Raw genomic sequence first — 26677 nt, 5'->3', positions numbered from 1 at the left:
AGTGCTACAGCACCAGTCTCTAGAAGGACCCCCTCTATGCATACTATCATCAGTTTCTCTAGAAATTGTACAGCTCTTGGCTGAGATCAGCAACGGCCTTCATATAAGTCTGCCGACACCCAGGTCAAGAAAATGAATGATAACTGGTTCAAAGATAAAAATTACATTTAGCAGAATTGTATTTTTAATCCCAGAAATATAAGAATATTTTTGAAGTGAATAGAGGTAAACAAATAAAAACAGAGTACAAAACATGAACTGATTGAACCATTTAATTACTAAGGCCCATTTTGCTCTAAAGGGTAGGGACCCAGTTTAGTCATTGTATTTACATTAGATAATTCATATTCCCTAGTTTTCACTAAAAAAATTACAGATGAGTTTGTATTGCTGTAGATGTAGAAGGCGGTGCCTTATTGTTAAACTGTCCCTAAATGAACTTGATATTTTTACTGAACTGAACTACTTATTGAACCTATTGCAGTAAACTTTAACACTGTTAATCTTTCTGTGTAGGGTGAACTATACCTTCTTGTAACAGACCAAGGATTTCTTACTGAAGAAAACATTGTCTGGGAGAGTTTGCATAATGTGGATGGTGATGGAAACTTCTGCAACTCTGAATTCCACCTAAGGCCTCCATCTGATCCGGAAACTGTGTACCAAGGACAGGAAGACCAAATCAATCAGGTACAAACAAAAGATGTTTGCCTCTAATACAGCATAAAATAGCTGCAAGTTTTGCGCTTGCTGGAATGCTATTCTGTCAGCCATTGCTGTCCAACTAGCAGACTGCGCCCCCCCTTGTGTGGCCCCCCGTCTGTCTGAGCTGAAAGTAGGAAGTAGAGTTCTGGCTATTATGTTAGCCATCTGCTCACTCCTTTATAGATTACATTTTTGCCTAACTATATTACAAATATTGGGATCCCATTGATGTGTGTGTGGTGATTGAATATGCCATAATGCCATAATGTTTGCATGTCCTATGGTAGAGCTTATGAAACCTTGATACATTATTTAGCTGTTCTGTGACAATAGCTGATAGCTGCTGTTTCTTCTAATTACTTAGCACTCAGGCAGCAGATTATCTATGGATTTGCACCGCCTGCTTGGTGTACCCGAGGCTCACAGTTCCTTAGCTGATGTCTGAATCATCTTGTTGTCTTCAGTAATAGTCTAATGCCTTGTTTTTAACATTTATCATAAATATGTCAATAAGATTGGGGGGTAGTCATTTTTTATGGTTTTTTGGTTATTTAGCTTTTTGTTCAGTACCATTTGGTATTTTAGCAGCTATCTGGCAGCTAGGGTCTGAGCTTATTTGTTATTTGCAATGTAACCTGTGCCTTTTCTCCTTTTATCCAGCTTGAATAGGTGCCCCCATGGCAGCTTATATATGTAAACTATAGAAGTCTTTCTGTAGCAAACATGCAGATTTTACCACCACAGTGCGTTGTATTATAATTACTTAAACCGCTTTCTTTTGTTGGTGTTACTGTTCCTTTAAAGGAACAGTAACTCCAAAAAATGAAAGAGCTTCAAAGTAATAAATATATAATGCACTGTTGCCCTGCACTGGTAAAACTGGTGTGTTTGCTACAGTAACACTACTATAATTTATATAATAAGCTGCTGTGTAGCCACGGGGGCAGCCATTCAAGCTGGAAAAAAGGAGAAAAGGCACAGGTTACATAGCAGATAACAGATAAGTTCTGTAGAATACAATAGTGTTTTATCTGTTATCTGCTATGTGCCTGTGCCTTTTCTCCTTTAAATGGCTGCCCCCATGGCTACATAGCAGCTTATTTATATAAATTATAGTAGACTTTCTGAAGTAAACACACACCTTTTACCAGTGCAGGGCAGCAGCACATTAAATTTTAGTTACTTTTATACACTTTCATTTTTTGGTGTTACTGTTCCTTTAAGGGTGATCCAACCATTTAAAAAGTCTATGTATATACAGCCATAAACACTCACAGTAAGGATGCTCCAAGTCCTCTGTGAAAAGAAACACGTTATTTCTTTCCCAGAGCCCAGAGCTTGCAGCGAGCAGCGAGAGACACAGGCAGGAGGAGAGGGAAGTGAACAATAGGAGTCTCTGGTGGGCCCTTTGCATCGATTCATTTTCGTGCAAAGTCGTCTGCAGGAGGAAACTTTGCGCAACTTCTGATTACTGAAGCGATGCAAAGGGCTTTCCACTCCTATAGTTGCCGGTGGAAAGCCATTTCGGGGCAGTTACACGCTCACGATAGCAGAGATATGTCGTGGGCAACTAAACTGCTCCGTGGGTTCTTACCCTAATTTGGCAGCTGCTATCTTAAACAGAGGGAGCTTCTAGCGCTCTTTACTAAGCTATGGTAAAGCTCTAGCTTGCACTAATGCGACTAATCTATTGGCAATAAACTGGCCCAGTAGATTTGCTCCTTTCCTAACAATCATACTTACTGGTACAATTGCAATTTTTTTTTTGTCAAATCTGGTGACATGCTAAATTAATGTACATATATATTTTCCATAACTGGGGCTGGCACAGTTTTTTGTTTGCAGCTGACTTGCGCTGCTTCAGTTCTGGACTCCAACCCTGTCGCCCTTTCTATGGCATAATAACCTCTTACTTCAGCTTGTAAAAGATTTTGATGTTTTAGTTAAGTGGTCCTCTATGCTTACCCATTATCAATATATATAGGACATTAAGACATTCTGTGCTACCAAGCAATACCCTCCCCTTTTAAACAAAGCATTGTTTGTCCATATATTGCAATATATTTAAAGGAGAAAGAAAGGCAAAGTCACTTGGGGGTGCCAAAATGTTAGGCACCCCCAAGTGACTTTAATTGCTTACCCCGTACCCCGGGCTGGTGCCCCTGTATGGAGAAAACCGCACAAGCCCGGGGTAGCAGCGATCGCTTCCTCCTTTCCGGGTTTCCTGCGCGCGCATGCGCAGTAGAGTGAAAAGCTGAACTTTAACAGAGAAGTCGGCTTTTAACTCTATTGCGCATGCGCCGACTGCTGGCATTTTCAGAAAGGAAGCAGGAAGCGCTGCGCTACAGGTACCCCGGGCTGGTGCTGTTTTCTCCTAACAGGGGCCCCAGCTCGGGGTACGAGGTAAGCGATTAAAGCCTAACATTTTGGCACCCCCAAGTGACTTTGCCTTTCCTTCTCCTTTAAGCTGGACAACTGTGTGTGTGTACCTCCCTTCCCCCTTCAAGTTAAACTTGCTGTTTTGTTGTAATATGCACTTTAGAAATAATTGGCCTAAAATATTTTCACATTTTCTCACTGATGCAGGATTATTTAATGGCGCTGTCACTACAGCAAGAACAGCAAAACCAAGATATCGACTGGGAGCAAATCCCAGAAGGCATCAGTGATCTAGAACTGGCTAAAAAACTTCAGGAAGAAGAAGACCGCAGAGCCTCACAGTATTATCAGGAGCAAGAGCAAGCGGCATCAGCTGCTCCACCCCAGGTATTTGCATAGAATTGTCTGCTTTCAACATAACAGCTTTTTTTTGACTGAATAAAAACATGGATTATGTAGACCATGGAACTAGTTCTAAGAGAGTTAGAGGTAAGAATATTTAGTAACCATATACAGCTCACCAGAACATAAGGTGATTTCTGTACAATATGAACAGAATTCTTTGCCCCTATAATTACTAGCAACATTATATTGTGATGTAAAATGTGTTGGGTCTAAAGAGCCCACTGGACAAAGCCTTTTTTTGTTTAAAAGGAAGTAGGCATAATGAAAATTAATAAAATAAACAAGGAAAATGTAAGAGAAAACCTATTGTATAGAAAACACTCTTCTCTGCACCATACTAGAATGTCATTTTGAGATTAACAGAGCTTCACTTTTAAGGTATTAACTTGCAAACGTGCCTGGAGCAGAGGTAAAATGAGGGAAGCTTGGCTGTATGTATTATAGCCTATAAACCTAATGCATATGGTATAGGGCATCTGTGCCACAGTTTTAGCTCAATTCTATATAAGAGCAAAATGCCTCCAGTGCCCCACTATAAGTGCCAGGGTTGCACCCCAACCTTCCTATTACTCTCTGTCTAGCACATCAAGGATTTTGTTGCTGAATTATACGAGAATACCATTTATTCCATTCTCTGCAATTTCCTCAGAAGTTCATTATTACATCTGCCCTGTATTTATTCTTCACAAGAACATTTCCCAGGTTATTTTTTTTCTCTTGTACGATTTACATTTTCCCAGCCAAGCTGTGTTTGTGAAATGTGAAATTTTCTGAACAGTCTGTTGTGCAGTGAATGGAAATATATCCTAGGAGTGCTTACTGCTGAATTGTTATATGATTGCTTTCTTGTCTTTCAGCAACCTCTAACACTGGTTTGTAGAGATTACAGTTCTCTGGATAATAGTATAAATGGTTTTGCATTATTGTAAATCCACTTTAACTCTTCCCACGTGGATTGCAAGCTCACTGTTAAGGGTGCACTCTTCTATTGTGTTTATTTTTAAAGCTGTCCTACAGAGCTTTAAACTTGCCCATGGAACTGCTGTATATGAATGTAGGTATGGTAGCCACATGAAGTGTTCTTGGAGCATCCCATGCAGTTATGAGTTGAGTGTCTTTAACAGCTCACTGCAGATCCAGACTGACAATCTGTGGGTTCTGTAAAATGCCAAAGGGGCTACTGTAAGATGCCATAGACGGTCACTATTTAGTGGGCTGGTAGGGGGCTGTTTGGGTTTCTGTGTACTTGAAATGCCAGGGCCTATTTGCTTCCCTGTCCAGGGCTGACTCAATGTACTGCCATCACAGGGCAGGGTCAGCCTAGCAAAATAGCTAGAAGGAATAGTTTAACACTGGTCATGCACAGAAGCCATATTTGTATTATGTCTTATATTTTTTGCAGTGTATATATTATGTGTTAGTCATATGTAATTAGAACATAGTGCTGGGGGGAGGGTTGGTATCTAGGGAAGGGGGACACAAAAAGGGGAAAAATATGGAGAGTTGGAGATTGGGCAGAGAGAATAAATTAATTAAACAAAATAAAAAAAAGACAAGGGGGTTGATCACTGGGCTGAGGGTGCATGAAAAAATAAGAAGTGAAAGGGTTAAACAGATATGGTAAGAAACAGAAAAGGAAAAACAGTGCAAAGCAAATTATTCTACCAGAAGAGGGGGGAATATTAGAGAAGGCTGGAAAAGGACTGATCATGGCAGAACTGTAAACAGGGAAGAATGGGAGAAAGAAGAACTTTCTAAAGGGAATAGCACCGGAACTGCAGAGATACTGTAATAGGATCTTCTGGGCAGGACCTATGAAATATAAATGCATTCTAATCTCTGCAGTTGTTTTACTTTGAATAAACCAGTATTGTATGCTGAAATTTGTAAGACTGGTAGTAGAAATGTTAAATCACAGTAAGGGAATGCTGCATATAACTAGTCCCACCAGTCCCTGCCAGGGGGCACTGCAGTAATGGCCACTTTGTTCTCCTGTCAGGTTGTTTTTAGTAAAGGCAGCCTTCAAAAGCAAACTTTAGTTACCTGGGGCTGAATAAAAAATAACCTGTCAATGCTCTTTTAAGAGGCATTCAAATGGACATTTAATGTAACCCAGTCTAGGCATGTGTTTGCTCTTTCCCCCTTTCCCATCCTGCTGTTAGACTGGGATCTGACTGTTATTACTCCTTCTGTTTCAGGGAGCACAACAAGCACTGCCCGCTTCCAGTCCTTCAAGTAGCCGACCAACCACTGGTGGGGAAAGAAAGAGGAAAGAGCCCCGGGAAAAGGAGAAAGAAAAGAATTCATGTGTCCTGTTGTAACGCACAGCTAAGATTTGAGCTGTATTAGGAAAAGTAATGGCAGCGGGTGAAGGAAACCTATGGAAAACACCAGTTCTTATACCATCTGTGCCTGAATAAACCCCACTCTGTTTCAATGGGGAATTTGTTACAGACATTCAATAGACTTTAGCACTTATTACTCATATTTATTTGAAACACTTGTCACATCATTGCCAAGAAGAAAAGCGCATAGGACCTATATATTCTGGACTTATCCTCTTTTCTACAATATTTATATGCTTCACTTTTATCCTTAATAATAAAATGTACTTAACTCTTAATATAGGGAGAGGAATGTAGTTTGTTTTCCATCAAAAACTCTAATGAAAGCAATGGGAAGTACTGCTGAAACCTGCAGTGGGGATACAGAGCAAGAGATTTGGGAAAGGACAAATGACTGGAGAAGCTGCTTTCACATCATGATTTGATTCATCCCCATGTAGTTTTCAGGAACAACATCACAAGACCTGTGCTGTTCAACACTCAATCAGTTGATTAGCCGCAAGCTCTTGCTCAGAGGAAATGTACAGATTTTTCACTTAAACCAATATAAAGGAAATATTTATCCACAACCATCACTGTGTCTGGGTATTATGCCCAAAATGTCAGGTTTAAGTGTTTTCTGACAAATACACTTTGACAGAACGGACCAGAACGACAATGTCTTTGTTTTATGTATATATAGATATTGTTCCACAGGAAGCTTAGTAGAGCTAAGTGATTAGATTGTGTGCAGCTTTGTGTTAGACAGTCAAAACCTTGAAATATTTTGCCATTACGACCATTAACATAGCTACTGCTGTATTTGTATATCAAGCCACTACCATTATCCTTCATTGACAATTCTCTAAGGTTAATGTGGGGCTGGTAATATCTGCAATAGTGATATGCTTTAAACAAGGACTTAAACTGTGGAAAAGTGACCCAAATGCATGTTGGGCAGATCAGTACAGCTTGTAGTGGTATCTGATAAACTGAAAAAATGTACCTACTATTGCTATTAGTGTTAGTATTTTATTTATTCACTTTAATTAAAGGGGAAGTGGCATTGATATAAGCATTCACCCAAACTTGAGTTCATCTTTATTAATAATAATAATAAAACTGTGCTGTTCTGTTTGTCAGTATAGTTGTGCAAAATGTTTCCTTCTGCCTATTAGAGCAGGTGAGATATGTCAGCAGTTCAGTACAGTAGGACAGTGTTTGGGTCAGAGATCAAAGAAAAACCTGGAAGTATAGAGTCTGCAGTGCTGGCACAAACCCTATTCATATGGGGAGCTGCGCTACCGATCTTCTGTAGCAAATGGTTACAAATAAATGGTTTCGATATTGGCCATTAAAGAGTTTTAGGTTTAACTTGGCAGAATATAGCAGTGCCAACTTCTTGTATGTGCAGATAGTTTGTCATGGGCTGATTTGTGCATATACAGAGCTAGTGCTGTGCAACTTTCTTTGGGCATTGGGGCTCTTTGTTTGATTTATTCTTTCTTATATTTGCAGACTCTATTATATTCAAAATATGATTGTTTACAAAGACCTATCTTTAGCCCTTGGATAGGCTGGGGGTCATAAACTACTGAAGAGCCATGCAAGGCCCTTTTGTTTCCAGCTGGATACATAGTGGAAGTTTAAGGGGGTGGCATGAATATAAAAGGCAAGTTTGAAGATAGAGCAAGGCATATTTCTTGGCACACTGGTTATGGCCCACACAGTGTATTGCTACCACTCAGTACCCCTGCTCACCGTTGTCACCTCGCAATGATATTAGTGCATATTTTTGTGAGATTTTCATTAACAACCACAGATGCTGTAGGCCAAGTGCAATTTTGAGCACAATTACTCACAATGCAGCCTACAGCAAAACTGTGTTTGTCAGGGGGAGATTTCTCTGATGCAATATTGGGCAATGTGCTACAAGTTCAGAACAGAAGGAAGGCAGCTGCGGCAAACGCCACTATATGGAAGTGCAAGGAGCGCATGTTGATGCAAGTACCTTTGGGATTTTTCGCCCAACTGGCTACAGCCAATTTAGCAGCTCTGCAACTGCACTTATGGTTGTAATGACCCCTATGCTGTTATAGTGGGTGACTTGCTTTTTATTGTTATTATATTTTATTTTGTTAATAATGACTGTTATACTTCATATTAAGAAAACCCCCATTTGACATGGAACCAAAGTGCATTCATGCATGTAATATTAGCAGTTATGTGCCTAAAGCTCCCATTAGAATTCCTTCCAGAAGTTCTCTCCTTGGTTTTACTCGTTCCTTTTGGGCAGCTGTGATGTGGCACTTATTCATGTCATTTATTCTCTTGCCTTTGCTTTGATGTTATTGGGTTATCTTGGATAAGGCTGCCCAGAGTATAGCTATGTGGCTGTCAGGGGCTGCTAGAAGATGTTAATTAGCTACAGGTACACATGGTTTGGCACCATTGGCTATAAAATGATTTTCCAGCTAAGAAATGCTGTTTCTACTTGGCTATCTAATTTCTGCTTTTAAACGGATATCAAAGTCCTACAAGAACTACTGCGGTTAAAGACTTATGGCTTTTATTCCATTTCAGTGCTGCTAGTTAGTTGGGTTCTTACATAGTTAATATGAATGGATTATTTACTAGCAAGAATCCCCAGTTTAAAGAATCATAAGCTTATTGCAGATATTGCACAGCGCCAACATTACCCAGGGATGTATATTGCCTTTTATACTGGGTTTCTTTTCCACCAAGTTATCATTTTATATTTCTCTGTGATGTACAAATGTAACCAATGTCTTTTTTTTTTTTTTTTCTCTTTTATTTACTCCTTTGATGTAGGCGGATCTTTCTAGTGTAGTGCTTGGTAAATTGCTATATGCTGTATTGACAACTGTTGATACTTATACCGTTATAAAGTGCTAATTGTTGGTAAGGCTTCTTACTTCTCTCCTGGTTTCATTTGTTACAGAAAATGTGCATTAAGGATTTTTTTTTTTTTAAAGAAATAGACACAGCGCTTTCCTTAGCCAAAACTTAGCACTGGCACAAAGTACCTGGACTATTGACATTAAAGGTGGATTATCATTTTAGCTTGTTTTTCTGTTTTCTTTTTTTTCAAGGAGCAATACTAAGGAGACTCTAATAGTTATAGTGAAAATATAGTGCTGTTTTTCAGAGAACCAGAAAAAAATGGTGTAAAATCTGGGAAATGGTAAAATCAGGGAAATGTACTTTGCATTATAAACTGGTGGGACCACAGAACAACAGTGTAAAATACGGGAATCCGTATACCGTATCTAAAATTGAGGTTTCACTGTATACCCAGAAATTTTACAGAAAGGTTATTATTTGTCTTGCTTACGCTGCGCCCTCCGGAAACATCATGTCTCTGGCAGCCCCAAATCACTTGGTGCAAAACAGCTCTGCACTTCTCACTGATGTCAGTGGGAGGGGGACCTATAGCAGGCAGAGGGCACTAACCATAGCAGTTAGTGCCAATCGGTTGCTTAGGGGCACATTTACAAAGGCACGAATGTTCGGAGTGTTCATTCGAACGCTCCGAGCGTATCTTTGGCAATTTTTTGGCGTCCCCACGATTTTGTCGTATGCCGTATGACTTTTTCGTACGCTTGCACAAAAAAATTGGAAAGGTTTTACCACTGTTTACAATTGTACGGTACGAAAATTTTGTGACTTTCTGATCGCCAATACGATATTATTGTGACTAATAAGATTTTTTCGTAAGCATTTTAGTGATATTTGCGATCTTCAGAAATTTTCGTTTCCAATTCAAATTTTTCCCATTCGGGATTCGAACTTGTGATTTGATAAATCTGCCCCTTAGTGTGACACTAAACATCATTTATTTGTCCTATAATGTCACTGCTTGTGCTAAACAAACCTTTTGGCATGTTGTGCTTGTACACTGGACACCTGCACTAGCCAGTATTGTAGTGCCCCGCCCCATGGAGCAGAGCTATAAACTCCATATTAGTCTGTACTATGTATAAAGCACCAACATATTCTAAACCACTTTACAAGACATGGATTGCAAGCATAAACTGTACTGATGTGATCCCCAACCAGTGGCTTAGGGTCAACATGTTGCTCGCCAACCCGTTGGATGTTGCTCCCAGTGGCCTCAAAGCAGGTATTTATTTTTGAATTTCTGTTTGGGAGGCAAGCTTTGATTGCATAAAAAACAGTGTAATTGCCAAACAAAGCCTTCTGTAGGCTTTCAGTCAACACAGGGGCTACCAAATAGCCAATCATAGCTCTCAATGGCACCTCCAGGAACTTTTTTCATGCTTGTGTTGCTCTCCAACACTTTTTACATTTGAATGTGGCTCAGGGGTATAAAAGGTTGGAGATGTGCATTTCAGTAGAATAACATTAATGAAAGTCCCAACCATGCAATATAAGGTTACTTTTATAGTTATGGCAGGTAGGTAACAGAGCCAGAGCCACAATATTTTGCATAACATTCTTTTTTGTAGTATTTGCCATTAGGTACTCCTAAATAGAAAATTCCATTTTAAATACTAAGGGCTGCACACAAACAAACCAAGGGCACAATCACGTGTTAGGCCAGATCAGCCAATTAATGGACCGAGTTCTGTCTTTTACTCCCACACTTCTTCCTGTTACAGTTAGTGCTGCATTATTTCCTGTCAGGTGATCTCTGAGGGAGCACAGAGCCCATTACAAAACAGTGTTACTGTTAAATACTTCTGTGGGAATTTTATTTTTTTCAAAATGCATCGGTTAATAGAGCTTCTCCAGCAGAATCTTGCATTGAAATCTGTTTTTCAAAGAACGAACAGATTTTTTTTATAATTAATTTAGAAATTTGGGGGCTAACCATATTCTTCATTTCCCAGGGTGACACAGCCTGCTGCACCGCAAGTTGTAGTGATATCACCCCCCCCCCCCCCTCCTCCAGAAGGAGGGTAGCAAGATAGCAGCTCCCAGTAGATATCAGAACAGCACTCAATAGTAAGAAATCCAAGTCCACCTTGGGACTCCTCCAGTTACATGGGAGTAGGAGAAACAATAGGTTACCTGAAAGCAGTTCTAATATGTAGCACTGGCTCCTGAAAGCTCAGACCCAGGCACAAGGCACTCAGATGGTTGCCTACACACCAATATTGCAACAACATTTGTTGGTTAAAGAATAAAATTGAGTTAAATTAAATAAAAATCTTGACAAGCCACTTAATAGTATTCATTTCTTTAGCCAAGTTTTCCTTTAGCCAACTGACACACATCCATACGGATTCAAGGTACAGGTATAGGATCCGTTATCCAAAAACTCATCCAGGAAGTTCCGTAGTACAGAAAGGCCATCTCCCATAGACTCTATTTTAAACAAATGATTCTAATTTTTAGAAATAATTTCCTTTATCTCTGTAGTATTAAAACAGTACCTTGTACTTGATCCCAACTAAGATATAATTAATCCTTATTGGATGGAAAACAACCCTATTGGGTTTAATGTTTAAATGATTTTTTTTTAGTAAACTTAAAGCATGGAGATCCAAACTACAGAAAGATCCCTTATCTGGGATCCAAGGTCAAGAGCATTCTGGATAACAGACCCCGTACCTGTGTGTGTGTGTGTATATATATATAGATATATATATAGATATAGATAGAGCTTGTTTATGCAATATATTTGCATTAGTTTTGGTCATGTGACTAAATGGTGGCTCAAGGTAAAGGAAGTAAAAGGGCAATATTTACAGATATATACATTCCAGTTTGGAGAGATTCTGCAATAGGTCACTTAATATAATATGAACTATCTGTTGGTTAAGTATTCATTCTGGGGGTATAGTTTGAAGAAGTAATATGCAGTTGATCAATTGCCTTAAATTGTATCATCTTATCCCTAGTAGAAATTAGTTACCCATAAATACTGTCAGTAGCCTCCTCAGTTTTTTTTAATATCTAATTTGGGGATAAATTGGCACCATTTAGAATACGATCCTGTAAATGGTATTTCTTTGGGATCAGACAATCTATAAATCTGAGCCAAATTGTGGAATGAAGGTGTGCCTCAATTGTAAATATGTATGGGTTTTGTACAGTTGCTCTGAGGAAAATAAGCCCTCAAGAGTCAGATACTAACAGTATTGAAAGTCAGGCAGACTATGTGGATGGCCATAATTCTTCTATAATGGGAGCTTGGGAGAAATATGTGAATAAAACAAGATACCTGTTTCATAGCAAAGCTTAATTGGAATTGCTATATATATATATATATATATACAGGTCCTTTTCAAAAAATTAGCATATTGTGATAAAGTTCATTATTTTCTGTAATGTACTGATAAACATTAGACTTTCATATATTTTAGATTCATTACACACAACTGAAGTAGTTCAAGCCTTTTCTTGTTTTAATATTGATGATTGTGGCATACAGCTCATGAAAACCCAAAATTCCTATCTCAAAAAATTAGCATATCATGAAAAGGTTCTCTAAACGAGCTATTAACCTAATCATCTGAATCAACTAATTAACTCTAAAAACCTTAAAAAGATTCCTGAGGCTTTTAGAAACTCCCAGCCTGGTTCATTACTCAAAACCGCAATCATGGGTAAGACTGCCAACCTGACTGCTGTCCAGAAGGCCATCATTGACACCCTCAAGCAAGAGGGTAAGACACAGAAAGAAATTTCTGAACGAATAGGCTGTTCCCAGAGTGCTGTATCAAGGCACCTCAGTGGGAAGTCTGTGGGAAGGAAAAAGTGTGGCAGAAAACGCTGCACAACGAGAAGAGGTGACTGGGCCCTGAGGAAGATTGTGGAGAAGGACCGATTCCTGACCTTGGGGGACCTGCGGAAGCAGTGGACTGAGTCTGGAGTAGAAACATCCAGAGCCACCATGTACAGGCGTGTGCAGGAAATGGGCTACAGGTGCCGCATTCCCCAGGTCAAGCCACTTTTGAACCAGAAACAGCGGCAGAATTGCCTGACCTGGGCTACAGAGAAGCAGCACTGGACTGTTGCTCAGTGGTCCAAAGTATGTCATTCGGAAATCAAGGTGCCAGAGTCTGGAGGAAGACTGGGGAGAGGGAAATACCAAAATGCCTGAAGTCCAGTGTCAAGTACCCACAGTCAGTGATGGTCTGGGGTGCCATGTCAGCTGCTGGTGTTGGTCCACTGTGTTTTATCAAGGGCAGGGTCAATGCAGCTAGCTATCAGGAGATTTTGGAGCACTTCATGCTTCCATCTGCTGAAAAGCTTTATGGAGATGAAGATTTCATTTTTCAGCATGACCTGGCACCTGCTCACAGTGCCAAAACCACTGGTAAATGGTTTACTGACCATGGTATTACTGTGCTCAATTGGCCTGCCAACTCTCCTGACCTGAACCCCATAGAGAATCTGTGGGATATTGTGAAGAGAAAGTTGAGAGACACAAGACCCAACACTCTGGATGAGCTTAAGGCCGCTATTGAAGCATCCTGGGCCTCCATAACACCTGAGCAGTGCCACAGGCTGATTGCCTCCATGCCACGCCACATTGAAGCAGTCATTTCTGCAAAAGGATTCCCGACCAAGTATTGAGTGCATAACTGAACATAATTATTTGAAGGTTGACTTTTTTTGTATTAAAAACACTTTTCTTTTATTGGTCGGATGAAATATGCTAATTTTTTGAGATAGGAATTTTGGGTTTTCATGAGCTGTATGCCACAATCATCAATATTAAAACAAGAAAAGGCTTGAACTACTTCAGTTGTGTGTAATGAATCTAAAATATATGAAAGTCTAATGTTTATCAGTACATTACAGAAAATAATGAACTTTATCACAATATGCTAATTTTTTAGGACCTGTTTTAGGACCTGTATATATATAAAAAAGTTTTTTATTTATTCAACTGGTGAACTGACATTTCGGCTGGACCTCAGCCTTTCTCAAAGTTGCCACACAAAGTGATTACAAACCATAAATACCCCCAGTGGCGGGAAAATACACGAACAAAACATGTAAGAGTGACGTCACACAAACCCGTATCCCAAGTAGATAGACAATATAATCCAGTGACAATAATAGCCAAAATAAAAAACCAAATACTATCAATAAAAACACACAAGTACTGGATACTATAGTGAAATAAAATAAAGGGAAAAATAAAAGAGAGACTGAAATGGAGGAAGAGAATACCCCGGTCAGAGTAGACACCGGAGATTACTGAGAACACCGTCTATTGGTTACAGTGTATAGAATACATACATAGGAAGAGCCTATGTAGTGAAGATATGAAAGAAAGCAAATATATTATAGAAAGGGTAACAAGATCATAATAGAACGATCGCTAGTAGTTTCTGCTGCTCCGAGGAAAACATATGTAGTACTCGTTATTTGGGATGAATTAACCGTCTTATGGTGGATAGGGGGGGGATAACCGGCTAATAACCGGCTAGTAAGCATTGAAATCAAAAATTGGTTACTTACTCCATAGCTATGTATTCGTTGGCAAGTGATCAAGGCAGGACTGTTTGTGACAGGTGTCACAAGAACTCGGACGGATAAGCGCTGTTAACGTTGATACGGATGGCAGTAGCGCTACTGCCATCCGTATCAACGTTAACAGCTATGTTAACTATGTAAATATGTGATACGGGGGAGGGTATTTCAACATCCCACGACAGGTGAAAAATTTGCATTGAGGGGACACTTTACATGTCTATCACAATATGTGGTTTATGCCATTATCTGTCCATGTAAAAAGATATATGTGGGAGAAACAGTTCAAAAGGTGAAGTCTCGGATTTCACAACACAAATCCACAATTAATGTAGGAAACAATATTTTACCACTTTCAAAACATTTTAAAGAACATGGCCATACCCCCGAACAGTTGAGGTATACCGTTTTGGAGGGAGTTCCCCCACAGAGGAAGGGGGGAGACCGGGAATTGAGACTTAAAGGAACAGTAACATCAAAAAATTAAAGTGTTTTAAAGTAATTAAAATATAATGTGCTGTTGCTCTGCAAAAAAATGGTGTTTTTGCTACAGAAAAGCTACTATATAAATAAGCTGCTGTGTAGCCATGGGGGCAGCCATTCAAGCTGGAAAAAAGGAGAAAAGGCACAGGTTACGTAGCAGATAACTAGTAGATAAGCCCCATATAATGGGGGTTTATCTGTTATCTGCTAAGTAACCTGTGCCTTTTCTCCTTTGAATGGCTGCCCCCATGGCTACACAGCAGCTTACTTATATAAACTATAGTAGGGTTTCTGAAGCAAACACACCAGTTGTAGAAATGCGGGGCAACAGTGCTTTATATTGTAATTACTTTTATACACTTTCATTTTTTGGTGTTACTGTTCCTTTAAACAGAGGGAGATATGGTGGATTAAGAGATTAAATTCCCTGCATCCAAATGGATTGAATAAGGACTATAATCTGTATTTGTTTGTTTAACTTTTTTTTTTTTTTGAAAATTCTTTATTTAACATTTTGTAAATATGGGGAGGGGATACAGAAGGAAAGAAGGGAGGGGTAGGGAGGGAACATTACAAATGTTAGTCTTACATTGTTTTACAATTTTATTTTCAGGCAAGCTGTCATCAAGTCATTTCTACATTTCTCAGTAAATATTCAGTTAACTATACCTTGTGAATCATACTTATAGAATGCCCTTTGTGGATGGCTGTCTTTCGATAATGTGTTATAGTGATCTTAGATATTCTATCCAGGGGGTCCATATTTTCCTATAGTGGTGGCTTTTGTTATGCATCATGAAGGTTATTTCCTCCATTTGCCTAATATCCTCTGTGTTGGCTAGCCATTTTGTGAATAGTGGGGGGTTTATTGATTTCCATTTTCTTGGAATGATTGATTTCGCTGACTGTAATAAATGTAACGTAAGAGGGTCTGAGATGGTGGCATTACTGCGTAGGCGGACATTAAGTAGGATTAGTGCGGGGTCTCCAATATCGAGGTTGAATTTCGTAATATGATTTATTGTATCCAAAACTTCAACCCAGTATTGTTGTATTTTGGGGCAGGTCAGCCATATATGTGTATGAGTGCCTCTGTGATCATTGCATCTCCAACATAGGTCAGAGCTGTTGGGGTACATTCTACTTAGTTTCGCCGGTGTGTAATGCCACCTTGTTACCAGCTTGAAGATCGCCTCATTTGTTCTAGAGGCTCTGGAAGTTTTATGCATGGTACTAAAGATTCTATTCCAGGCTTCCTCTGGAATATTGGTGGCAAGTTCCTTGTCCCATGCTTTACAAAATGACCTGGGTGGTAAGGGCATGGCATTTAATAAGTACCTGTATGCTTTTGAGAGTGGTTTATGAATCATCTTTGCGTCTATCATAATTTGTTCCCATGGGGTCAGAGGTCTAGTCCATCTCTGGGACTTGTTAGCTTGTAAGAAATGGTGAATTTGGTTATAGTTCCATGTGTCCCTTGGGTGGATTCCCCATTTTTTTTTAATTTCTGCTAGTGAGATTATTCGGTTATCTTTAATAAAATCTCTAAGTCTGGTTGGTTTATTCTCCCATGATGCCCATCTAGTAAAGGAACCTTTTTCCAGTCCTGGAGTAAAGTTAGGATTTAAGGTAAGAGGTTGTAAAACATAGGGAGTACTGGTAAGCTTGTAGGTTTCCTTATTTTTATGCCATGCCCTTAAGGTTGCGTATATCAAAGGGTGTTGCTTTACTATCTTTAAAGTAGACCCTTCTTCTACCCATAGTGCATTTTCTAAAGGAAATGATAGAAACTGTTGCTCTAATATACACCAATCTTTTTTCGTATTTTCTGATAACCAAGTGAGAATACGGACTAAATGTGTAGATAAGTAGTAAAGATAGGTTTGTTTGTTTAACTTTAAGGATTTGTTATAATTGAGATCACATAGTGGTGCTGTATACTATAATGAGATGCTATAACTTTGCTAATGAGTTATGTATGCGAACAGGGATGAAACTCTGTACTCTGTATATTTCATAAATGGTGTTATCACTGAAATGGGGATGGAACCCTGTACTATGTTTGTATAATATGTTATGTGGTCATTTCCTCTCTGTAGACTATAAGTAGCTTCCTTTGGGAATCTGTATATGCAATTACTGCCCACATGCCTTGAGGAAGAGCCCGGCCGGGCTCGAAACGTCGCATTTTGTGTACAGTATGAATTTGATCTTTTAATATATCTTTTGCACTTTAAAGTGTGTGCTGTCCATTCTTGAACTTATATATATCTCCTTGAGAAAGGTCCTATTGAGGACCGAAACAGATTTTTAAACAATATGTTGTAAATAAATTTGACAAATTTTAAGGGGTAGAGAGAAAGGCACTTGCCTAACAGGGTAGGCCAATGTATATGCTATTGTAGAGCTAAAAATTCCCTTAAAGGAGGAGTGTCATTTTGGAATTTTACTGCCAAAAGATTTACCACATTAGTGCCACCTAGAATGCTATATTTATTCAGCAGAAAGCTTTACCATACCTGAGAAAAGAGCCCTAGAAGATCTGTTTAACATAGCAGCTGCCATATTAGCTTGGTCTTCATAGCTTCCTGCTTCAGCTCCAATTACACATTCCCAAGTGGTGGTAGTGAGTTTTATGCGTTATGGGAGGGGGAGAGCTGCACAGACTCTGGCCCAGGGAATGAAGGTTTTTTCTGAGAAGTTTGAACTGAACAGGTTTACAAAAAAAAAAAAAAAAAAAAAAAAGTGTTTCACAGAACTCCGTGCAGCTTGAGTTTTTAACCTTATAATTCAAATTTGAGAGCTACAGCATTTTTTCTTTTTTTTTAATGCTTATGGCACACATGGCATGTGGACTGCCACTGCCCTCCACAATTCATGACAGTCATGACCTGCCACCCCTCCCCAATTGCATAGCTTGCCAGCCTGGTGGTCACTCAAGCAAGTGCAGAGGTCTTCTCAACCACTGTTTGAGAAACTCTGTATGGGGAATGTCACTGCATCCTACCATTAAGGGCTGGAACTAGATGTAGGCAGGAACATGCTTAGGCTGGAGAGGTACATCCCTGGTGCCCCCAGTCTGTGCTTTTGTCAGTGTCTGCATGGTGGGGGGGGGGTCAGGGGAGTGCCTGGTTGGCTTGGCCCCCCACTGCATAGAAGTATTTTGGTCTTCAGCTTAATTGTTTAGATCCAAAGGATATTTCTGGCTGCATCAGATGTACTATCCATTTAGTCCACTTCTACATGACCAACATTTAACATGATGATTCCAAGGGATCAATGATAATTGGCATACATGTTGGCAAAAATGCTAAATATTCTACCCTCTATCAAGCTGTTTCTAGAGGACCAGGTGCATGTTAGATCCAGTTTCCTGATGATAGGACTAATACTTTTGCATTTTCTCAAGATGTGTTTCAGAACCCTGAATTTAAAACCAACTGAATGAAGTATTTCTAAAAAGGGATGTTGTTAGGCAATGTTTGCTTTGGCCAGATTCAAACTCAGGACCATTGCTGCAAGGCAGATGCTTACCACCAAAGCCACCATTTGCAGAACACAAGCCATGCATGTGTGAAGGCCAGTAGAGGACTTTAATTTGCTTTACCCATTAACAGTTTAAGCAGGTATATGAAGAGCCAACAAGGGTTTAAACCTGAAGGGGTATGCCATGTGTACACCCATACCAAGTGAATCTTTCAGACGTAAATAAAAGTGAAGATTTTATTTCATATACTGACATTACAGCATTTGGATGTACTCAAAAGTTCACAAGTCAAATAAAAAAAACACAACAAGTTTAAACATATATACAGGAACAGCAGCATTTGCCAGCAGCATTAAAAGTGCAATTAGTGGTTCTCTTTGAAAGGGTAACTTAACAGTTCTAAGAAAGGCTTGCAGATAGTTCTGTGATCAGAGGAGCCATCAGCTGAGGCAGTGTGCTGATCTTCATTAGCTTACTGCTAGCATACTTGTTCCTCACAGCCTGGAGAGAGAGAGAGAAAAAAAGCCAGTTGCTAGAATATTCAGACCGTATAGGAGTGCATACACCCTCTATAGTAGATTCAAACTGTGGGTCTAGCCTGGATACCCCCCCCAGAGGTAATTTACCTGGCCCTAGCTGTGTTGGGCAGGGTTTCTCTTGTGAACGTGTTGGGCAGTGTGACATGCCAGGGCCGAGGACCATGCCAAGGCAGACAGGTAGTAGCCAGGGGTGAGGATACAGTGAGGGCTGTAGTTTGAGGACTAGCTATAGTCTGCCCCCTTGGGAACCCATTTTAATGCTCCAAAATTGTAGCATATGTCAGGGATTGGGGCAAGCAGCAGCTGGAAGGGGGAAGTTAAACTTACCACATGCTTTGTTAAATTCTGGTTGACTTTGGTCAGGTTCTTAGCCATATGCTTCATGACCAGTTGCAAGTCACTTTCTGTGTAGCCTGTGTAATAGTGCTGTGTAGCACCCTAAAACAAAAGGGAATGAGTTTGCTTGTGCCAGTTTTACTGAATGCATCAAGAGCTAGAAAGGGCAGTGACTTACCCAGCTTCCCTGAGCAAGAATTTTTTGCGACAGGCAGAGTGCAGCTGCTGCGATTTCTGAAGGGTTGAAGTGGACCATTTCATAGTCTATGAGTGTAAGCTCCATCAGATATTTTGCAAGGGTATGCTGCTCTGCATCAGCCTAGAGAGATGAACCTTTGTATTAGATGCTCAGCTGAAAGCAAAAACCTATTGACTGTAACCACCCCATTCTTGGGGTCAGAAAAATCAAGAGCACACTAACCCCTTGCTTACCTCAAATCTTGTAGTGTGGCATAGTTCCTAGAAACTAAAGATATGATCTATGGCACATTCCTGTTTGACTGCTAGTGGTATAGATTCAGGATATACAGCAGGGAAGTTAAAAAGGAGTTACAAGTGCTATATTTTGGGTGACCTATTCAGGGCATGGCAAGTACCTTTAGGATCTACATAGTGCAACAATACACACGATCTATACTTACACTGCAAGATTTTGAAGCCCGTCTTAGGAAGTGAAGAGGTAACGGCCTTCCAAGGTCAAAGTTGAGGACCCTAAGAATGATCATTTCCATTTCTCTGATCTGAGATGCAGTATAGGCATTATCAGTGATATAAACAAAGTCGGCAACCTCTGGGGTGTACATCTCTTCATATTTGGAAGCAACGAGTAGTGAAGTTACACCAACTAACTGAAGCTTACTGCGGGAGACTGGCTGAACCTAGAGTAGAGAACAAACCAAGGTTATTGCAGCAGTTACAAGTTGGCTATAAAAAAAAAAAAAAAAAAAAAAAAACTTTACTTGGCTAAGGAAATAGATTGCCCAACACAAATCCAAGTATGGATTATTTAATTTTAAGTTTTTGGAAACACTTCTGGGTAGTAAGCGCCAACACATGAAGACTGCTAACAAGTCACAAAGGGGTAGTTTCAAGGCCATCTAGCTCAGGTTTTTCATGTATGTTAATAACCCTATTCACTGAATATACTGCCCCTTTAATTTTACAGGTGCTCTAGTCAGCAGTCATCCCTGCATTCACGGACCGATTGTAGCTGCCGATATTGGTCTCTTGGACAGATATTGGCAGCTTATAGGCCTGTGTAGGGGCAGAAATGAGGGGCCTGGCCAACAGATATCTGGCCTGAAATTGGCCAGATATTGATCTGCCAGGTTAGAAAATTCAGTTGGATCGGATTTGCCTACATGTTACCTGATATCACCCACCTGTAGGTGTATGGGCAGCTTTAGGCTGATGTCAGATGTGGCATTCTCTGTAAGCCATGACCTGGCAATGTAAGTTTCTTGGGTTACATGCACAGGCAGATTTGAAAAAAAAAAAAATCTACACTTACTTGTAAAAAGCGATCCATGATTGCAATCCCCATGTATAAAGTCTCCTGAAGAAGCTGAAACCTAGAATGCACCTGAACAATCCAGTCAACTAGGATAGCTCTCATACGCTCATTAATTTCTTTTCCTTCAAGATAGCATGGGCGCACAGATTGTTGGACCTAAAAAAAAAAAACCCAAAAAAAAACCATAAAAAACTGTTTCATAGTCGAGTGGAATGCAATGCAGTCTGGTCAGAAGACTAACACCAATAGCCAAGTCACTGCTACAGGACATACATCCATTGGTCTGCCAATAAGCATTAATCTTATCCCAGTTATTAAACAGATTCTTAAGTAGGTCTTTGCTCTATTCACCCATTGCAGATCATATTCTAGTCAATACTCCTGATTTGCCCAATCTGTTTCAAAGGCCTAGGGTGAAAGGTTCATAGATCCATGAATGCATCTGACTTGTTAGCACCTACAGGTATTGGGGTCTCAAAGGGCCCACACTTGTTGAATATAAGCAGTTTAGACAAAAGCCAAAATGGCTTTATATAAAACATGTTTCTCATTTGAAAAGCATACAGAAGGCTTTCTGGCCCTTACTTCTAGTTGCTTTAGGTAGTTATAGATGTCCATCACATAGTCACTGCACAACTGAGGGTTTCCACCATCATCAGCATCAATGTCTTCAACATTGGTTAAGGCATTTGAGAAGGCCTGGCACAGCTCTTCCTCTTTCATAGACACATCCATTGGCAGAGGGGAGGGCACCTGGCAAGCAGGAACTTGGCAGTGAGTATTGACATTAAGATACAAGTTGCATTTAAATACAAGCTGCTTAGCAGGCCTAAAAAAACCCACTTACTTTTGGGGGAGCTTCAGCTACTGCTGTTTTTACAGGTACAGGCTTCGGCTTAACATTTGCCCCTTTAGTTGCTGCCTTTGATGGTTTTGCCACAACAATGGAAGGCTGGTAAAGAGAACAGCGTTAGACCAAGCCTTCAAATAAGCAGTTTAACAAAAGAGGGGAAAAACAAAAAAAAACCTACCTTGACTGAAGGTGGTTTTCCTCGCACTGTCACCTTGTTGCCAATCTCCCCCAAAGCAGCTCTTCTGGTATTAATTTGAGCTTTGGACCTCATTGCACCCCCAAGAATATTATCTGCTTCACGGGAAACCTGGAGAGAAAGACAAGCCAATTAAAGATGGAGCACAAGGCTGAGTTACAGTTAGTAATGTAACCAACTTCAAGAAAAGAACTAGAAAGCATTAGGCTAGAAGTGCTGTTGTCACCGGCTATTTATCAGCCAATTCCAAGAGGCAACACGCATGCTCTTTCCATTTTTCCTTGACAAGGAACAAGTCTGAAAGATACACACGCATGGGATGTCATCTAGAAACCAGTTATTCGGAACCCTCCAAGTTACAACAAAGGCTACCTCCCATAGACTTCATTTTAGCCAAATTCAAGTTTCCTTTTTTCTCTGTAACAGTACCTTATACTTGATCCTAACAAAGATAATGAATCCTTATTAGTGCAGTTATAGGCACTAAGTTTAAAGGACCAATAACACCAGAGAGTTTAAAGGCATTTTATACACTCAGCACCGGTAAAAACTGGTTGAGTCTCAAGTTCACTTCAATCCACTTTCTGCCAATTTGAAATATAATGGGAGGAGACTGGGAAATCAAGCTTTGTGATGGAGGTTGAACAGAACCTATCTGCATTTTTAAGATAAGCATGTGGGCTTGAACAGTAACATTAAAAAGTATTAAAACATGACCACAAGTTCAACCAATACAGAGTAAAAGTGCATTAACTTTATAACCACAACTACAGCTTGAAAGGCTACAGAGCACTGTTTTTAACCACTGAAAGTAGGTAAGGAACACTTTCAAAATGCATTAGTTAGAGCTTCTTCAGCAGAATCCTGCACGATTTAGATATAAAAAAAAATTGCATTAGCTTCTGAATTTTTTTTTATGCCAAGTTTTAAAAATTAAACAAAGCTCTCTATTCTTCATAGATGATATCAGAATTGTACTCAATAGTAAGCAAACAAAAGGAATTCTGGGAGCGAATTCCAAACTCTTAAAAAAATCCCATTTACATGGGTTTATCCTATAGGCCACAGCTGAAGCCAGGACAATAGCTGATCAGATTCCCAACTACAGACCGGCCTATAGGATAAACCCATGTAAATGGGATTTATTTATTTTTTTCAAGAGTTTGGAATTCACTCCCAGAATTCCTTTTGTTTGCTTTTGTCTGTATGAGGCAGTCTCCTCAACCTAATTTATTTGTTTACTCAATAGTAAGAAACTGAAGTCCGGCTTGGGACTCCTCCAGTTACATGGGAGTAGAAGAAATGGGCTATCACAGCAGTGGTCTGGTAAGAGCTGATTTATTGCAGAAATTCCCTCCATGCCTCTGCAGACAGGCAAACTGAAAATTTCAGATAGCAATCTGCTCTTACAAGCAGGCCAAGTAACAGCCCAGCATAGCATTAGAGCACCGGAGTTCATTTGGCATTAAAAAACCTAAGAATTTATTTAGGCACAGGGCACATAAGTATTAGGTACTCACTTTATTCACTGCAAAGGTTTAAAGATAGCAACTTGGGCAACAAGCTACTTGGGACTACATATACAGAGATCTGCATAGAGAACCCCCCCCCCCTTTAGAGGGGGTAAGTTTACACTGCTGTAAAAAGTCAGTATTTAACCCCATGCTTATTCTCAAGTGCATACAGCCATTGCATTAACAGCCATTTAAGTACTAGGGAGAAAATAAAACCCTGATACCTATGTAGGGGTTTACCAAAAATGGGCCCTTAGGACAGACACCCCAGACAGGGAGTATACCTGTAGTTTGGGTTATGGCCACAGGGTGGTGCATAGGCCCATATAAGGGGATTGCAGCCATGTGCTGTGAGGCAGACATTTTGGGGACTGCTCCAGGCAGGAGTACCCCAGGTACAGCTTAGTAAGAAGTTTGGTAATAGATCGCTCCAGGAGTGATATGTAGTACACATAGGTTAGAATGGGCAGACATGACCCCTCCAGGAGTGGTAGTGAGGTTAAGACCTCCCAGCATTATATCTGCTGGAGTGCAGGGCCACAAGTGGCTAGGGAAGGTGCACCAGGTCACCACTAGTCCAGGATCTCAGATTTGAGGGTGCTTCGTGTGAGTACCGGTGTGGGTCCCTGTGGTGAGGCTTCTAGCGTGAGTACCGGGGAGGGCTCCAAGAGGGGGTGCCTCCTGACACAAGTACCGGGAAGGTCACCTAGAGGGGAGCATGTGGCGGGAGTACCGTGAAGTAGTCCAACAGAAAAAGGGTCTCAATGAGTAGTAAGGAGATATGCCCTGCATGCTGTATCAATAATATGTGCCACTCCTGGAGAGGACTCTGCCTAATAAACCGTGCATCTAGTTCACATACAATATTGTGTCTGCGTATCTGAATATCTGCCAAGCCCAGAGGACCACTACCAGCTGGTAAGGAATAACTCCAAGAGGGAGTGTATTACACCAGGAGTACATGGGTCCCCAGAGGGGCATAACAAATCTATTAAGTTCCCAGGGGGTGGATTATAGTTCCACAACACCATCCCTGGGTGCAGGCACGCCATTTAGGGGAGAAACCCCTGGAAACCCCCATAGTAAGCAGGGGCTCAGGATTCCTGTAGCGCCAAGTATAGTGCCACAAAGAATACTTATAAAGTGGGCTACACCTACAGACAACGGTACCCTAAGAATTTTAAATATCGCTCGCTGCTCTTCGATTGGTCTCAGTGAGTCGTGGCTACGCCTCGGTAAGCGTCTCATTAGAAACAGAATAATGCTGTGCCCCCCCCCCCCCCATAATCCCAGATAGAGCACAGCTCCTACACACCTCCCCTGAGGCCTACTCGTACCTACTCGTATGAGCCCCGAAGCCAATGGCGCAGTTACCAGCCAAGGGCCCGATTGCAGTTTACTTTAGGAGGTAGGGGGGTCTGAGGCCCGTTGCACCTTAGCATAAAAACGCTAAAACCCAAACATAGGTGTTAGAGAAACAGCGACCCAGCCACAGATATGCGCAGGCGAGCGGTGGTACTTACGGCAGCCCGGCGAGTAGCCATCTGCGGGAATAGGACGTTTAAAACCAACCGATAAAACCGAAAGACAAGGAAGCTAAAAACCCTCGCTGCCCAGGATCACGCAGACTCTGCAATACCTACAGACAACGCTACCCTGAGAATTTTAAATATTGCTCGCTGCTCTATGATTGGTCACAGTTGCTCAGTGTGCGTGGATCTGATTGGCTACGTCTCGGTAAGCGTTTCTCATTAGGCAGCGTCATGGCAACACGTCTGACTGAGTATTTTTGTTTGTACATTAGTTTAGGGCACTCAGGTAGAGAGGATAGCCATAATAATGTTTTATTAGTAAAGTAGGGTGACAAATAAATTCATTCGGTTTCGTGTAATATCAAAGTATCACGATATTTGGAAATATGTCCTGAGGAGTCGTGGGAAATAATAACGCTCGTACGTAACGTGCCCCGGAAGCGTCGCTATGTGGCGGTGGTGTTCGTGAGTAAGTAATAAGTATAAGGCAATGGAGGATATGGGCTATTTCGCAGCGTTTGTTTGGTGACAGTGGTACTAATAAGAGTGATGCGTGTCACAGCATCCAGTACAACAGTGTAGGTGCGTACCGTGCCCACAGAGGGTTTGCTTAGGGCAGTTCCTACCTAATGTTCACAGGGAATGTTTCATGGGAAAGAGCGTTGTTGTGTAACAGTTGCTGGATAGGTTTACTGTGTATGCCATAGCAGCCTGGACAAAACCCTAGGCCCATTTAGAAGCGCCCCCCCTTATCTGGTATACTTGGATCTTGAAAACGGATGCTCAGTTGCAGCTGATCCCCATGCCTGACTTCCACTGCGCATGCTCCAGGTCAAACATTGCAGGGAAGAGTACCCGAGACACCCTGCTGTGTTACTCTGCTACTTTTTGCAGGTACAGCAATCAGGGCAGCCGTGAGGGTCCCCAATGGTGAGGTTCTGGAGGGAGGCCTTTATAGGAGACCATGGTTTTAACCAGGCTTTAAAGGTAACAGTCTTAACAGTCCCTGCCAGAAGCACAGTAGGAGAGGGAGAGCCAATCACAGCCCTGCACTCACACAAGCACAGACAGGCTTCAGTTCCCTATCAGGTCAGCCTAGCTGCTGATTGGTTCCTATCCCACAGTGCAGGGTACGGAGGGCAGCCGGCTCCCCAGCTCATCCAGAGAATTCAGCCAGCAGGAAGTGGCACAGATGGGCGGGGCTAGTGGGGTTTTTGTGGAATTTCTCAATAAATCAGTCAGAAACACAACATTTTTAAGCACAATCCTTTTATATCTATAGGAGTATAATTCCCTGGTACATTCATAATTTTTATAGGATATGTCTCCTTTAAGCTATGTAACATTGCCACTAAATTACTGGACCAAGCTCAAAAGGCAATACTGCAATGGGTAGACTTCCAATTTAATCCGGAAGTTGATTTGGTGCATTCTTCTTTGAGTCCCTTTTAAAGTGATTTATGGGCTACTAGTGATCTGGCACAGAGAGGGTATATTTGCTAATAAAAGTATTTAGAAAGGGTATATAGAATGTAAAAATGTTGTGTTATATTTCCTTTAATCCTTCTATAATTGTTTTAGAGGCATGGACCTTTCACAAGTAAGCCTCTTTTTTTTTTTTTTTTTTTTTAATTTGGCACGTTTTCTAGTATCAGTTTTTCATGATTGTTAAAAATAAAAAGGCTTAGTGAATGAAATCTCACATCTTGTCCGTGTAATTTCAAATTGTTATTAGTACTTTGCCTTCTTACTGTTACACCTAACCTTTATCTTTTATTTATCATTGATTTTTTTTTTGAGGAGGTAGAAATACCAGTGATTAATGTAATCTAAGATCACCATCAAATATGCTATTCTTTCTTACATATTAATATAGGTGCTAAAGGTTTCAAATACATTTTATAGGATGCCTACATGTATCTTTACACATTAAGGG

General features: G+C 40.6%; 2 protein-coding genes across 2 annotated transcripts in view; one reads left to right on the top strand and one right to left on the bottom strand.

The window, feature by feature from the left end:
* mindy2 (to MINDY lysine 48 deubiquitinase 2) overlaps window positions 1–8896 on the top strand; it is a 31147-nt gene extending 22251 nt beyond the window's left edge. Inside the window, exons 7-9 of the mRNA XM_002937668.5 lie at window positions 517–690; window positions 3292–3471; window positions 5688–8896. Coding sequence (XP_002937714.1) covers window positions 517–690; window positions 3292–3471; window positions 5688–5810 — 477 coding nt within the window. The 3' untranslated portion in view covers window positions 5811–8896. The remainder of the gene's footprint in view (window positions 1–516; window positions 691–3291; window positions 3472–5687) is intronic.
* A 9584-nt stretch (window positions 8897–18480) lies between these two features.
* ccnb2 (cyclin B2) lies at window positions 18481–24840 on the bottom strand. Its single transcript, NM_001145376.2, is given in 9 exon segments — window positions 18481–18759; window positions 19125–19235; window positions 19312–19452; window positions 19775–20011; window positions 20644–20802; window positions 21232–21399; window positions 21494–21598; window positions 21678–21806; window positions 24733–24840. Coding segments are annotated over 9 exon segments (1173 nt in total). The 5' UTR covers window positions 24754–24840; the 3' UTR covers window positions 18481–18657.
* Between the last annotated feature and the right edge of the window lie 1837 nt (window positions 24841–26677).

Source organism: Xenopus tropicalis, chromosome 3 (genome assembly GCF_000004195.4).
Source record: "Xenopus tropicalis strain Nigerian chromosome 3, UCB_Xtro_10.0, whole genome shotgun sequence".
Lineage (NCBI taxonomy): Eukaryota > Metazoa > Chordata > Amphibia > Anura > Pipidae > Xenopus > Xenopus tropicalis.
Note: the sequence above shows the minus strand (reverse complement) of the source record. Positions and strands in the feature narration are given on the sequence as shown.